We start from the raw sequence: 13,173 nt of genomic DNA on the forward strand, positions 1-13,173 counted from the left end.
TCTGTTTGCCTCCGATACTCTGTATGGAGTGTGGATGTTCTACATATAGCATGTGTTATTTGTGTAACCTGTAAGGAACAACACGTAATCCTTAAAATACCATTCCCCAAGCTGGTTGCTTTCCTTCTCCTCAGTGGTCAGCTCCTGCTGTGAGGGGTGGGGGGTGGGGGGTCCCAGGCTCGGAGGAGGGGACGTGATGAGGGAACAGTGCCCAGAGGGAAGAGGTGGGAGGTGGAGGCAGGAGGGGGACACGGGAGGGAGTTGACTTGCTGGGACCCCCCCCCCCCCCCGAGGGCATCCAAGAGGAAACTCTCCTGCGCCGAACAGCCTGTGGCCCGTCTTTGGCAGCCTGAGCAGGAAGCCGGAGCCCGGGAGCCGTGTCCAAAGGGGAAGCAGCGGCTCGTGCGCATGTTGGCCATCTGTCCGCGGGATGACAGTGACCGCAGCTTCACCGAGGTACAGCGGCTGCCTGGTCCCCTCCTGGGGCCCGGCCAGGCGCACCCCCACCTACCGGGATAGAGGGGGCCTGGCTGGCACACCGCAGGTGCTAACGAAGTACTTGTGAAGCAAACCCGGTGGGGGGGGGTGCTGCATTCAGATCTATCTTCCAGTGCCTCGCTCCGCACCGTGGCCCTCACCAGCCAGGAAGTTGGCCTCTCTGGGCCTCAGCTGCTTTGTTTGTAAAGTGGGCCAACACTACCTCACCACGTAGATTTATCTACCAGAACTGAGCTACACGAAATATGGAAAGCAGCTAAGAGGGTGCCTGGCACATAGTAGGTGTTCAGTTAGTGTGACCTTGCTCTGTGCTGTGTCCTTGTCGCCTCCTCTGCCCTGACAGTTAGGGACCCCGCTGCTCCGCGTGAGCCCCGTGAGCCCCGCGTGAGCCCCGTACGACCTCTGTCCCGCCCCCCCCCCCCTCCAGTCTCAGCTCTGCTCTGACCTGAGCGCCACATCCAGCCGTGAGCTGGTGGACAGCTTCCGGTCCAGCAGCCCCATGCCTCCCAGTCAGCAGTCCCTGTACAAGCGGGCTGCAGAGGACTTCTGGGAAGACCCCTGGTCTTTCAGGTAAGGGACTGGCAATGGGGTTCAGATGGCACGGGCCCCGGCAGCTCACCGGGACCCCGGCCGAGGGCTGGTCAGGTGCCGGGAGCTCTGGGTCTGAGTCAGGGAGCAAGCGATCACCCTGATCCGTCTTCTTCCCACGCTTTCCAGCAGCTTCCCAGAAACCCTGCAGGTGGACCGGGGACCCTCCCCGGGGGCTAAGGCAGGTGCTGCAGACCTGGATTATGAGATTGTAGACCCGGCAGGTGAGTAACCCCCCCACACTGGACCTCTGCAGCGGCCCCCCTCTCCTGGGCAGCTGAGCAGGAGGAGAAGTGAGGACAGGGGTCTTCAGGGAGGCGGGTGAGACAACCCAGTGCCTCTCCAGAGGGCAGGGGAGGCGAGCTTCACTGCTGCCCCGCCCCAGGCCTCTGGGAAATGCAGACCACCTGGTCACTCAAGCCCATGCCCCGATGTGCCCTGTTACTGGGTGTCCTTTCTATCTCACCTGGAAGCGGAGGGAGCTGTATTCATCTTTCTGTCCAGCTCGGCATCAACATTCACACGTGTTCTCTCCCTGTACCCCCCCTGCTCTGACCCCGGGACGCTTAAGTGATACCGGAAGGCAAAGGGGGTTAGTCCCCACTGCTCCTGGAAGAGACACCTGCTGTGAGCATCTCTCCTCCCGGGTGCTGACACCTGCCACCTGAGACCTCCCCACATCGCCTGCGGCCTGTTCTTCATATTTGTGACTTAACTGGTCTCCTCTCCTTCTCAGGCCACGGGCCCCACAGGGGCGGCCTCCCCACCTTTTCCACCCCAGCTCACCTGCCACCAGCCGTGGCCCCCCGCACACACAACAGGTGCTTAGCACCCCGTCTGGAGTTCATGCAGTTGGCCACCAGGGGGCGCACGCACCTTGCTCTGTACAGAACAGCCACACCTTTGGGGCAGGCGGGGTCCGGGGCTCCCTGTGGGTCACTCACCAGGCAGCTGATGGCCGGTGCTGGCAGTTGCCACCGTGGGGAGTTGCAGGTCCCTGCAGAAATGCGGGCCCAAGGTTATACCAGATCTGATTGTTTTTTTTTTATGTTTTTATTTTAATCACCCGGTGTTTATCACAAGTGAACTCTTTCATCCCCCCCATCTCCTATTTCGCTCACCCCCTCACCCTAGATTTGATTTTTAATGTAGCCAGAAATCCAGACTCTAGCTGCCCTATCCTGTAAAATGTTGGCAACTCAACTCTCACATAAGGACACCGTGTAGGTCAAACCCCACTGCTGTTTGGGGGAAGATAAAACTGAGGTTCTAAGCAGCGAGAAAGGAAAGAGGAAAGGGAGCTTCCGCCTCAGCAGAAGGAGACAGACCGGTGGGGGTGGGGGTGGGGGGGGTGGTGGCTAAGGCTCTGGTGGGGGGCGGGGGCGAGGTGGCCCAGGTGAGCAGAAGCTCCGTCAGGAGGGGTGACCTCGGGGCTGGCCTGGCTCGTGTCTGAGCCCTCTGCTTCCGTCCAGAACTTGCCGACTGTGACAGCCTGCAGCCATCCTCCGGGGGCCTCTCCGTCTCAGCCAGGTGAGCGGCGGAAGGGCGCCAGGGCCAGCAGGTGGCAGGGCAGAGTGAGGACCGTGTCCCATCACTGTTGGGAGGTGACAGCATTTCTCAGGATGGGGTTGTGGCTGGGTGGGTGAGGGGAGGTGAGAATTCCAGATGCTGGGGTGGGTGGGGACAGGGCCGTGCCTGACCTCCTGCTCTCGGTGGCTCTCTGTCCCCTCCTCTCCTGCAGCAGCGTCCCGGTGCGGAGGAGGCCGGCCCGCAAGATCCTGAGCCAGGTCACCGTGCTGGCCTTCCAGGGGGACGAGCTGCTGGAGCAGATAAGTGTCATTGGCGGCAACCTCACAGGCATCTTCATTCACCGCGTCACCCCAGGCTCCGCGGCGGACGAGATGGCCTTGCGCCCGGGCACCCAGATCATGATGGTGAGTGTGGCACCGGGCCCGCGAGCCCCCCCAGGATCTTCCTCAGCGGCGTCAGCAGCCGCAGCTCCAGCCGGAGGAGAACGTGCTGTCGGGGTAGCCCACGCTCCCTCTCAGGCTGAGGTTATGCTCACTCGGAGGCCAGGGTCCTGTGACGAGGCCACAGGCCAGTACTGAGGTGGGGCCTTTTTAAAAAAATTTTTTTAAATGTTTTTATTTCTTTTGGAGACAGAGACAGAGCACAAGTGGGGGAGGAGCAGAGAGAGAGGGAGACACAGAATTGGAAGCAGGCTCCAGGGTCCGAGCCGGCAGCCCAGAGCCCGACGCGGGGCTCGAACCCACGGACCGCGAGATCATGACCTGAGCTGAAGTCTGATGCTCAGCCGACTGAGCCCCCCAGGCGCCCCGAGGGGCCTTTGTTAGCTGTGCCAACCACTTTGTGTGTGTGTAGTGAAATGTGCGTAACGCTAATATGTTAGTGTTCACTGGGGGCATTTGAAAAAGCTTTCTAATTGTAAAATATTCGTTAAACTGCAAAACCCACTTAACTAATTATTATCGAGTGAATAGTGGGCAGGAAGGTGACGTTGATGTGGCCTGAAAACAGGAAAGAGTCGCCCAGTTCCCGAGGGCTGGTTCCCCCAGGAGGAGCCTGGGGTGAGGCGGGCACAGCGCCTGGAGTCAGTGATGACAAGGGCGGGGGGGGGGGGGGCTGCGCCTTGGTCAGGAGCCTTGGCCCCGCGGTTCGTCTTCGATCTCGTGCAAGGGGCACACACACACACACACACACACACACACACACACACACACACGCGGCCCTTCCTCACATCCCTAACACGCCCCTTAAGATCCTCAGTCATCGGCCTACGTTGCGGTTAAAGCGACAGGAGCCTTTATGATGTCTGCGGAGACGGTCCTGACATCCAAATGGGGCCAGTTCGGTTCTAACAGCATAAAAACGTTTCGAAATATATTTTTTTATTCTTTCTTTATTTAAAGTTTTTATTTTAAGTGCAGTTAGCTAACTAATCCAGGGTAAGATTAGTTTCAGGTGGACAATAGAGTGATTCGACACTTCCATCCGTCACCCGGTGCTCCTCACAGGTGCCCTCCTTCACCTCCGTCCCGTTTCACCCATCTCCCCACCTCCCCTCTGTAACCACCCGCGTGTTCTCTGTAGTTGAGTCTGTTTCTTGGTTTTTGTCTCTCTCTCTCTTTCCCTTTGGTCCTTGGTTTTGTTTCTTAAATTCCACATAAATCGTATGGTATTGTCTTTCTATGAATATTTCACCTACTCTCATACTTTCTAGCTCCATCCATGTCATTGCAAATGGCAAGACGCCATTCGTTTTGATGTTGAGTAATACTCCACTCTGTGTGTGTGTGTGTGTGTGTGTGTGTGTGTGTGTGTGTGTGTGTGTAAACCACATCTTCTTTATCTGTTTCATCAGTTGATGGACACTTGGGCTGTTTCCATAATTTGGCTACAATAGTGCTGCTGTAAACATCTGGGTGCGTGTATCCCTTCTGATCTGTATTTTTGTATCCTTTGGGTAAATACCTACCAGTGCAATTGCTGGGTTGTAGGATAGTTCTATCTGTAACTTTCTGAGGACCCTCCATACTGCTCTCCAGAGTGGCTGCACCAGTTTGCATTCCCACCAGCAGCGCAAGAGGGTTCCCCTTTCTCCGCGTCCTCACCGACTCATGTTGTTTCTTGTGTTGTTGATTTCAGCCATTCTGACAGTGTGAGGTGGCATCTCATCGTGGTTTTGATTGGTGTTTCCCTGTTGAGGAGTGATGGCGAGCATCTTTCCATGTGTCTTTTGGCCATCTGGATGTCTGCTTTGGGAAAACATCTATTCGTGTTTTCTGCCCATTTTTCAACTGGGTTTTTGTTTTTCGGGTACTGAGTTACATCAGTTCTTTACATATGTTGGATACTAACCCTCTGTCTGATATGTCGTTTGCGGAAGTCTTCTCCCACTCCGTAGGCTGCCTTTTACTTTTGTTGACTGTTTCCTTCACTGTGCGGAAGCTTTTTATCTTGATGAGGTCCCAGTAGTTCGTTTTTGCTTTGGTTTCCCTGGCCTCCGGAGACGTGTTGAGTAAGAAGTTGCTACGGCTGAGGCCAAAGAGGTTACAGCCTGCTTTCTCCTCGAGGTTTTTGATGGCTTCCTGTTTTACGTTTAGGTCTTTCATCCATTTTGAGTTTATATTTGTGTACGGTGTTGGGACGTGGTCTAGTCTCATCCTTCCGCATGCTGGCCAAGCCACGTGCTAGAGAAGGGACGGTGGTGGACTCTCGGGTCGGGAATGTGTGTGGTCAGAGGAGCTGACATCGAGATGTCCTGAAACAGGGCCGGTGACAAGGGCTCTGATGGGTGTGTGTGGATGGCTGGGAAGGGCGAGCGGGTCCTTCTGTCGGGTACACCCCTGTACTCAGACTGTCACCACAGAATCCGGCTCAAAAGATGCCGACACTCGTGATTTGCCCTCAGGTGGATTACGAGGCAACGGAACCCTCGTTCAAGGCCACCCTGGAGGACACAACCCTGGAGCAGGCCGTCGGACTTCTCCGGAGGGTGAATGGCTTCTGCTGCCTGTCTGTGAAGGTCAACATGGAGGGTACACACTCCCCCACACCACCCACCCCGTGAGGCCACCACTGGAGGCTTGTGCCACTGAGTCCCGTGTCCGTGAGCCCCTGGCTGCACCGAGGCCAAGCCCTCCCGCCCACCCCAGGACCATACTGTGCCCCAAGTCTGCATACGACCCCAGGGCGGCTGGGGATCTCCCACCCATGGACTCCAGCACCGAGATGGCTCCTAAGACTCTGGGGGGGGCGGGGGTCCTTCCTTCTCCCTTCCTCTCACATTCCAGACCCTTCCCCATTGTGGGATCACAGCCCAGGCTTATCTTTGATCAGGTTATAAGAAGTTGGTCCAGGACCTGGAGGCCAAAGTGGCTACCTCGGGGGACTCCTTCTACATCCGGGTCAACCTGGCCCTGGAGGCGAGGGCGGTGGGGGAGCTGCAGGTGCAATGCAACGACATCCTGCATGTCACCGACACCATGTTCCGGGGCCGCGGCTGTTGGCACGCCCACCGCGTGGGCCCCTATAGCACGAAGGGCACCGAGAGGGGCAGCATCCCCAACTATGCGCGGTGAGCATCTGTCCTGCACCCCAACACCTCCCCGGGTTGGGCCAGGGCGCTGCCGGGGTCACCTGGCCTGGCTTCTCGTGGACGAACCCCCCTGCCAGCGAGGAACAGTGGTCTCCCCGGGCTTCCCTCCACTGCCCAGGAGCAGAGGGTAGGCGTGATGAGATGTGCCCCCAAGTGGATGGAACCCCCAATGTGCCACCTCAGTTTTACTGCTTACAGGAGGTTTCTTTGTGAGAAGGGATGGCCTTCATCCTAGAGCATTCTAGAGCACTGAGGACCAGCGTGACGCTGGGGCTGGCTCACTCTGTCACGGGGGGGCTGTCCTGGGCACAGCAGGATGTCAGTGATCCTTCTGCCCCCTAGTTGTGACAATGAAAAATGTCTTCTCCAGACATGGCCCAGTGTCTCCTGGTATGTCTGGGACTTGTTGGTTTGAGCACAGAAGTCCCGCGTCCTGGGACAGCTGGACAGGGGGTGGCCTCCCTGGGAGCAACGACACGCCTGCGGAGAACCGTGTTCTGGACCGAGCGTGGTCCACGAAGCGCGGGCGTCGGCCGTCCCTGGCTGTCGAGGTTCTGGAACACGGCCCAGACCCAGGCTCACACCGAGTCACCTGGGCTCCGACTCACAACGGTTCAAGTGGCAGCTGCAGGGGAGGGCCGGGGCTTTGCACTTTTTCGAAAGCCCCAGCGGACCATAGTGGCCACCAGAGTGGAGAGCGGCTGCCTGGGGCCACAGGGGTGCTCTGGGGTGCTGGGCAGGGGCCCCTTCTCGTCAAGCCCTCCTTGCCACTGGGTCAGGGCTGTGCTCTTCTGCACAGGGCTCAGCAGCTGCTCATTGCTCTGATCCAGTGGAGCACCATCGCCCGCAAGGTGAGGCGGGGAGAGCCGCACCGGACCCCGGACGTGGGCGCCTGCTATGGGGGCCCTGCCTCCCCCCTCCCCGGCCCTCCTCCTCCCAGCTCACAGCACCTGGAGGGCCCTGGCCCCGTCTGGCGTGGGCTGGAAGGGGGGCAGGTGCTGGCCTGCTGACCCCATGGGTGCGACCCCTGGGGTGTCTCTCCCTGGGGGGCCCTCCGGCCGTCACCTGGGTCCGCACCCTACACCCAGCCCGCAAGCTTCTCTAATGCGTGCAGGTGCCCTCTCTGCCATGCCCCCAGTTCATCCCATTTGCCTGTCCCCACCCCATCCCATTCCCTCTGAGGTCCTGACACAGAGCCCTCAGCTGTCCCGGGATTCGGGGAGGGCCAGGCTGTGGGGCCCCTCCCCTCCCCTCCCCTCCCCTCCTGCCTCACTCTGGATGCCCTGCCTGAGGACCCTCTCCTGCCTCCCTTCATCTCCCACCCTCCGGTGTGGGGCCTGCGCCACCTGGCTGTTCGGCGGGCACAGCCCGGTGGCCCAGGGACCAGCCTGGGTTTGGCCGTGTGCAGACGGCTTGGACACCTGCTCGTCCCTCTGCTCCCCTCCAGCAGTCTTCCGGGGAACCCCAGAAGCTGGTCCGCATCGTCAGCGTGGACAGAACCAAGGCCAGCCCTGTGTGCTCGTCCTCTGAGGGGACCCTGTCGGAGCGCAGCAGGCCGGAAGGTGAGGCGGCCGGAGCGGGCCGAGGGGCCCTTGATAGCCCCCTCGTGCCAGGCGTGGGTGGGAGGTCATAAGAGAGGTCAGCACGGCACATCCCCCGACCCCGTCAAACCGTGTAGACGAAGACAATGGAAGTGGATCGTCCTGAGTTAGTCGTCTTCTTTTTGGAAAGTGTTTTGGGTGCGTAACATGACTGCTGAAGACAGAAGGACAACCTGGAAGCCAGGGATCTGGAGGGAGGGCAGGCCCGGTGCTGTGGGTCCAGCAAGGGTGGGGACCCCGGGGCCAGGGGTCAGGCTGACCGTGGGGACGGCAGGGAACTGCGTTTCTCCATCCTGCGGTGGGCCTGTGGAGCGGCGACTGCAGAGACCAGAGCCCCGAATCAAAGGGTGCAAGGAGCCGCCGAGCAGGGCGTGTGGGAGGCGGGTGTCACCGGTGGGAGCCGAGCGTGGGCCTGTGTCCCAGCAGGAACCCCGGGCTGTGCAGACACGACGGACTCGGTGCGTCCTGGGCCGTGGGGGCTGGTGAGCAGCCCAGCCTGGAGCCTCACGCCTCCTCTCCCCCACAGAGCCCTCCACCACGTGCTTCTGGGCCGAGACCTGCTTCACCCTGGTGCCCTACAGCCTGGTGCGTCCCCACAGGCCCAGCCGGCCCCGGCCCGTGCTCTTCGTGCCCAGGGTGGTCGGCAGGATCCTGAGCGAGAAGCTGTGTCTCCTCCAGGGGTTTAAGAAGTGCCCAGCAGGTACGCTGTCGCCTGGGAGCCCCGCCTGTCAGGTGGCAGAGCGAGGCCTTGGCAGAATGCTTGTCTTCTTCTCTGGAGGCCCTGGGGCTGCCGTGACAAGGGACCACAGATTGGGCCACTCCGAACAGCAGGGATTTATTCTCCCGGGGTGATGCAGTCCAGAAGGCGGAGATCCAGCGTCTCCGGGCTGCCCCCTGCCCGGAGGCTCCAAGGGGTGGGGTTCTCCTTTCCTTTCCTGGCTTCCGGGGTGCCCGCAGTCCTGGGGGTCCCGGCTTGTGGCTGTGTCACTGCGCTTTCTGCCTCCTTGTCCTGTGACCTCCCCTCTCCGTGTCTGTCTTTGGTCCTTTTTTTTTTTTTAGTTTATTATTTGTTTATTTATTTATATATTTATTTAATTATTTAGAGAGCATGTGAGCAGGGGTGGGGGGTGCAGAGAGAGAGAGAGAGAGAGAGAGAGAGAGAATCCCAAGCAGGCTCCTGGCTGTCAGCGCAGAGCCCAACGTGGGGCTCTAACTCACGAACGGTGAGATCATGACCTGAGCCAAAACCAAGAGTCGATGCTTAACCGACTGAGCAACCCAGGCGCCCCTCACAGTCTTCTTATAAGGAACCAATCTCGAGGCGCCTGGGGGGCTCAGTCGGTTCAGCGTCCGACTTCAGCTCAGGTCACGATCTCACAGCTCGTGAGTTCGAGCCCCGCACCGGGCTCTGTGCCGACAGCTCGGAGCCTGGAGGCTGCTTCGGATTCTGTGTCTCCCTCTCTCTCTGCCCCTAACCCCTCGCATTCTGTCTCTGTCTGTCTCAAAAATAAAACATTAAAAAAAAAATTTAAAGGAACCAACCTTTAGGGCCTGTCTTCTTCCAGGATGACCTCATCGTAACTAATCACATCTGCAAAGATCCTATTTCCAAATAAAGTCACAGCCCGAGGTTCCAGGTGCCCACGCATTTAGGGGGGATGCTGTTCAATCCAGCGCAGTCGCCGCTCGCAGATAGGGTTGTACGGAACTGGGGCGGGACCACCGGAGGGCCCCACCCGCCTGCTCACCTCCAGAGCTGCTCGGTGGAGGGTCCCCGAGAGACCCCGGCCATCTGGACTGCCAGATCCCAGGGGACGGGGTCTGAGCGTCTGCACCGCAGAAAAGAAGGTTGCGACGGTTGGAGAGCGGGACGCGGGCTTTGTGGGAGTTTTCGTTCATCCGCTCGCCGCTGGCTGATGGCTGCGGGAGGCCTTGGCTCTGCGCTACCCCTGGAGCTCACAGAGGGCACCGGGCCGCAAGTGCGTGGGCAACGTTCGGGCGGCAAGGCCCGGGGAGAGGAGCTGTCCGTGAGCCGGGGTCGCCGTGACCGTGGGGACGCTCTGGGGGCGCGGCTCGGACTCCGGAGAATGGGCGTCAGGACCGAGAGCGGACAAGTGGGGGTGTCTTGACTAGTTCGTTCAGGGCAAGGGGTCTCCGCCCGGGCACCGGCAGCGGGCTGGGGCGGCCTCACTCTCTGTGCTGGGGCCCGTCCCTGGCCTCCACCCACCAGATGCCGGTAGCGCCCCCTCCCCCTGAGCCGTGACGGCCCAAAATGCCTCCGGACGTCGCCAGGTCTCGCTTGGGGGCCCCACAGCCCTGACCCGTGGGCTCTAAGGGATTCCTAGGGGTGACAAGCTGGACATTCACGTTTGGATCTTGAGGGTGTGGGAGAGGGGTTTATCCGCACCCTTCCTCCCTCCCTTCCGTCCATCCGTGCACCCACGTCCAGGCACTGGCAGAGCACGTGACTGATGGTCGAAGGTGGGCGTGCAGGGCACAGACTCCTCTGAGTGTGAAGAGCAGGGCCAGGGGTACACAGACGACACCCTAGGCAGAGGGTTCCCCAGAGCTGGGGGGGGGGTGTCCACGGGGGTGAGAGTGCTCAGGACCTCGCAGAGCTGGGTGCCTGATGTCCCCGTCCACTGTCACCTTCAGAGTACTTGAGCCAGGAGGAATACGATGCCTCCAGCCAGAGGGGGGACATCATCCAGGAGAAGGAGGCATCCGGTGGCCGCTACTGGGTGACCCGCAGGGCCATTGAGTCCCTCATGGAGAAGGTAATGGGCGAGGCCGGGAGCTGCTCTGGGGGTTTGGGGACCCATCTCCGGAGGATGGTGGTGGGACAGGGCAGGAAGGACTGACGCTGAGATCGGAGGGACGCTGGTGGCCAGCCTGCAGGCCAGGGACGCCCCGTGCTGGTGCTCAGCTAATCTCTGGCTCAGCGTGCGGAGGGCGTAGTGCGGAAAGACCGAGCCCCGTCTCCGCCATCTGGGATCTGTTAACTTCCCTGAGCCGGATTCCTCGGCACAGGAAATCTGAATAATATTTGTTAAAATGAGGAATAAAATGGAGATAAGCCTCCATACTGATTTAAGGCTCAAACGAATACACGAAAAGCAGCTCACCGTGAACCATGCGGTTTTATGTGGACGTGAGACGGGCAGGCCCAGCTGTGAGCCAGAGGCAGATGCCCCCCCTTCCCAACCCCCGCCCACAGAGGCTGACGGGGCCTTCCGACCGGGAGGGTTCCGGCCCCCCACAAAGTCTCCCGCGACCCCAACGACTCACAGTTCCTAGATTCTGCCGATGAAACACCAAACGGACAGACGTGAAATGGTTCAGCAAGTGCCCTCACACCCAACAGGGCGCCCCCGGCTTCTCTCCCCATCGCCCCTCCCCGGTGTGGGCTCCTCTCGCTGCCTCTGAGGCCGAGGACCTTGAGCCGTCTCCCCTGTCCCCTGCAGAACACCCACGCCCTCCTTGACGTCCGGCTGGACAGCGTCCGTGCCCTCCACAGGTCGGAGATCTTCCCCATCATCGTCCACATCTCCGTCAACGAGAAGGCGGCCAAGAAACTCAAGTAGGTGGGACCCCGAGGGCTGGTGGTGGGGCTGAGCCTGGCGTCGCGTGCCTCCGGGGCGCGGCCTGGGGTCTGGGACAAGCACCTGCAGCCTCCCCCCTGGGAGCAGCCCTGACGGTGAGGGAGGCCTGGCACCCGCCTTGACTAAGGCCGCGTGTTCGCCGGGGTACGAGCAGCTCACGGTCCAGCTGTGCTGGGTGAGGACAGGAGCTGAACACCGTTACTCGGGGTGTGGCTGGGGACAAACCCAGACGTCCTGTTGCCCCCTTACCACTTGTCAGCTGAGGTTGTAAACTGGATCCTGCGTCCCACACCCGTGCAGCGTCGTCCGGGGCCTGACTCCTGTCTTCCTTACGAGGCGCTCAGACCCCCAAAGCGGGGCAGGGCATTTGTGCCGCGTGGCCCGTGTGCTGGTCCCCTGGCATTCCGCGCCGGCGGTCGGCTTCCTGGGGCTCCGTGCTGGGACGCCGCACGCAGCTCTCGCTGAGGGGTCCCCCCCCTCCCCGTGTCTGGCCCATGCAGGAAGGCCCTGCAGCGGCTCAACACCTCGGAGCGGCAGCTCCTGGAGGCGGGCAGGCAGGAGGAGGGCGAGCTGGACGAAGTGCCCTGTCTGTACAGCAGCCTGGCCCCCGATGGCTGGAGTGACCTGGAAACCCTGCTCGGCTGTGTCCGCTTGGCCATCGCGGACGAGCAGAAGAAGGTTGTGTGGACAGAGAAGAGCCCCCGCTGACGCCCCGGAGTCCCCTCCAGAAATTGTGGGGACTTCTGAGTCCCCACAGGAGTCCCTGACAACATGGCCCTGTGCGTTGAGCTCAGGGCCTCTCAGGCACAGCCCTGGGGGTGCTCACCAAACAAGCCCAGCTCTCCGGGCTCCCCTCTCTCACCAGGGTCTGACCTTGAACTACATGCAGGGGACAATGGGCATTCGGACCATCTCCTCCTCCTCCAAGGCTCCGTGTGGTCTGGAACCAGACGCCCCGAGAACATTTCCGCAGTGGGGGCGTCTCCCGAGCCTTCCCAGAGCCGGAGGCCCCAGATGTCCAGAAAACCACCTGTCGGACCCGAATCACTGTACTTCCCTTTGCAATTCAACGTGCCAAAGGGCTTGTTCCAAAGCCACGGTGGCCGCAAGCTGGTAGCCCTGATGACCCCCACGGTCACTCCCATCCCTGCCCAGAGCAGAGACACAACCCCTCTTGTAATGTCATCCTGGCTGACTTTCTCAGCTCTTGATGGCAGACAGGTGCCTCAGTAACTCCAATTTAGAGAGATGTGTGTATATGCTGGGAAGCCTAGTTTCCCAGTGATGGAAACAGTATTTTCAGCGGTGCCTGGCGGTTTTGGGGGACCCGTGGGAGGTCCTCGAGAAGCCTTCCACAGACACATTGCACGAATGCCATCTGGGCTCCCCCTGAGCCTGGGAACTGCCCCCCTCTAACTGGGTACCTCCCCCCCACCAGCTCCTTCTCCAGAGTAAAGCACCTTTACTCCACCTCCAGAGCTCAGGAGACATTTGGGCGTGGCTTGGGCAGGGACCCCGGGGGTCCCCTCACCACCCGGCCTTGCCACCCGCGGTCACAGACTGAATGGAGTTTTGGCAGCAGCGGCCCTGAGTCTGAGTGCCTCGGGCGGTTGCTCTAGAACTCAGACCGCCGTTATCGCAAACGAGGTCAGAAAATGAACTTCTATGTATTTTACCAAAATAAAGCTTTTCCGGTGCCCTGGACCATGGCTCTGTCCCTACGCCGCCAGGATGAGGTTGGCAGGGGAGGGGAGGAAGGCAGGAG

At 60.4% G+C, this 13,173-nt stretch overlaps 1 protein-coding gene across 1 annotated transcript in view; it reads left to right on the top strand.

The window, feature by feature from the left end:
* Nucleotides 1-13,105, top strand: part of CARD14 (caspase recruitment domain family member 14) — a 33,634-nt gene extending 20,529 nt beyond the window's left edge. Inside the window, exons 12-24 of the mRNA XM_047093979.1 lie at nt 349-456; nt 926-1,068; nt 1,216-1,310; nt 2,559-2,616; nt 2,828-3,020; nt 5,519-5,645; nt 5,947-6,184; nt 7,005-7,056; nt 7,653-7,767; nt 8,333-8,506; nt 10,462-10,583; nt 11,271-11,386; nt 11,909-13,105. Coding sequence (XP_046949935.1) covers nt 349-456; nt 926-1,068; nt 1,216-1,310; nt 2,559-2,616; nt 2,828-3,020; nt 5,519-5,645; nt 5,947-6,184; nt 7,005-7,056; nt 7,653-7,767; nt 8,333-8,506; nt 10,462-10,583; nt 11,271-11,386; nt 11,909-12,116 — 1,749 coding nt within the window. The 3' untranslated portion in view covers nt 12,117-13,105. The remainder of the gene's footprint in view (nt 1-348; nt 457-925; nt 1,069-1,215; nt 1,311-2,558; nt 2,617-2,827; nt 3,021-5,518; nt 5,646-5,946; nt 6,185-7,004; nt 7,057-7,652; nt 7,768-8,332; nt 8,507-10,461; nt 10,584-11,270; nt 11,387-11,908) is intronic.
* Nucleotides 13,106-13,173: the final 68 nt, after the last annotated feature.

The sequence above is a fragment of the Lynx rufus genome, unplaced genomic scaffold (genome assembly GCF_022079265.1).
Source record: "Lynx rufus isolate CCGP_SWC_20201006 ecotype Redwood Valley unplaced genomic scaffold, mLynRuf1.p SCAF_37, whole genome shotgun sequence".
Classification (NCBI taxonomy): domain Eukaryota; kingdom Metazoa; phylum Chordata; class Mammalia; order Carnivora; family Felidae; genus Lynx; species Lynx rufus.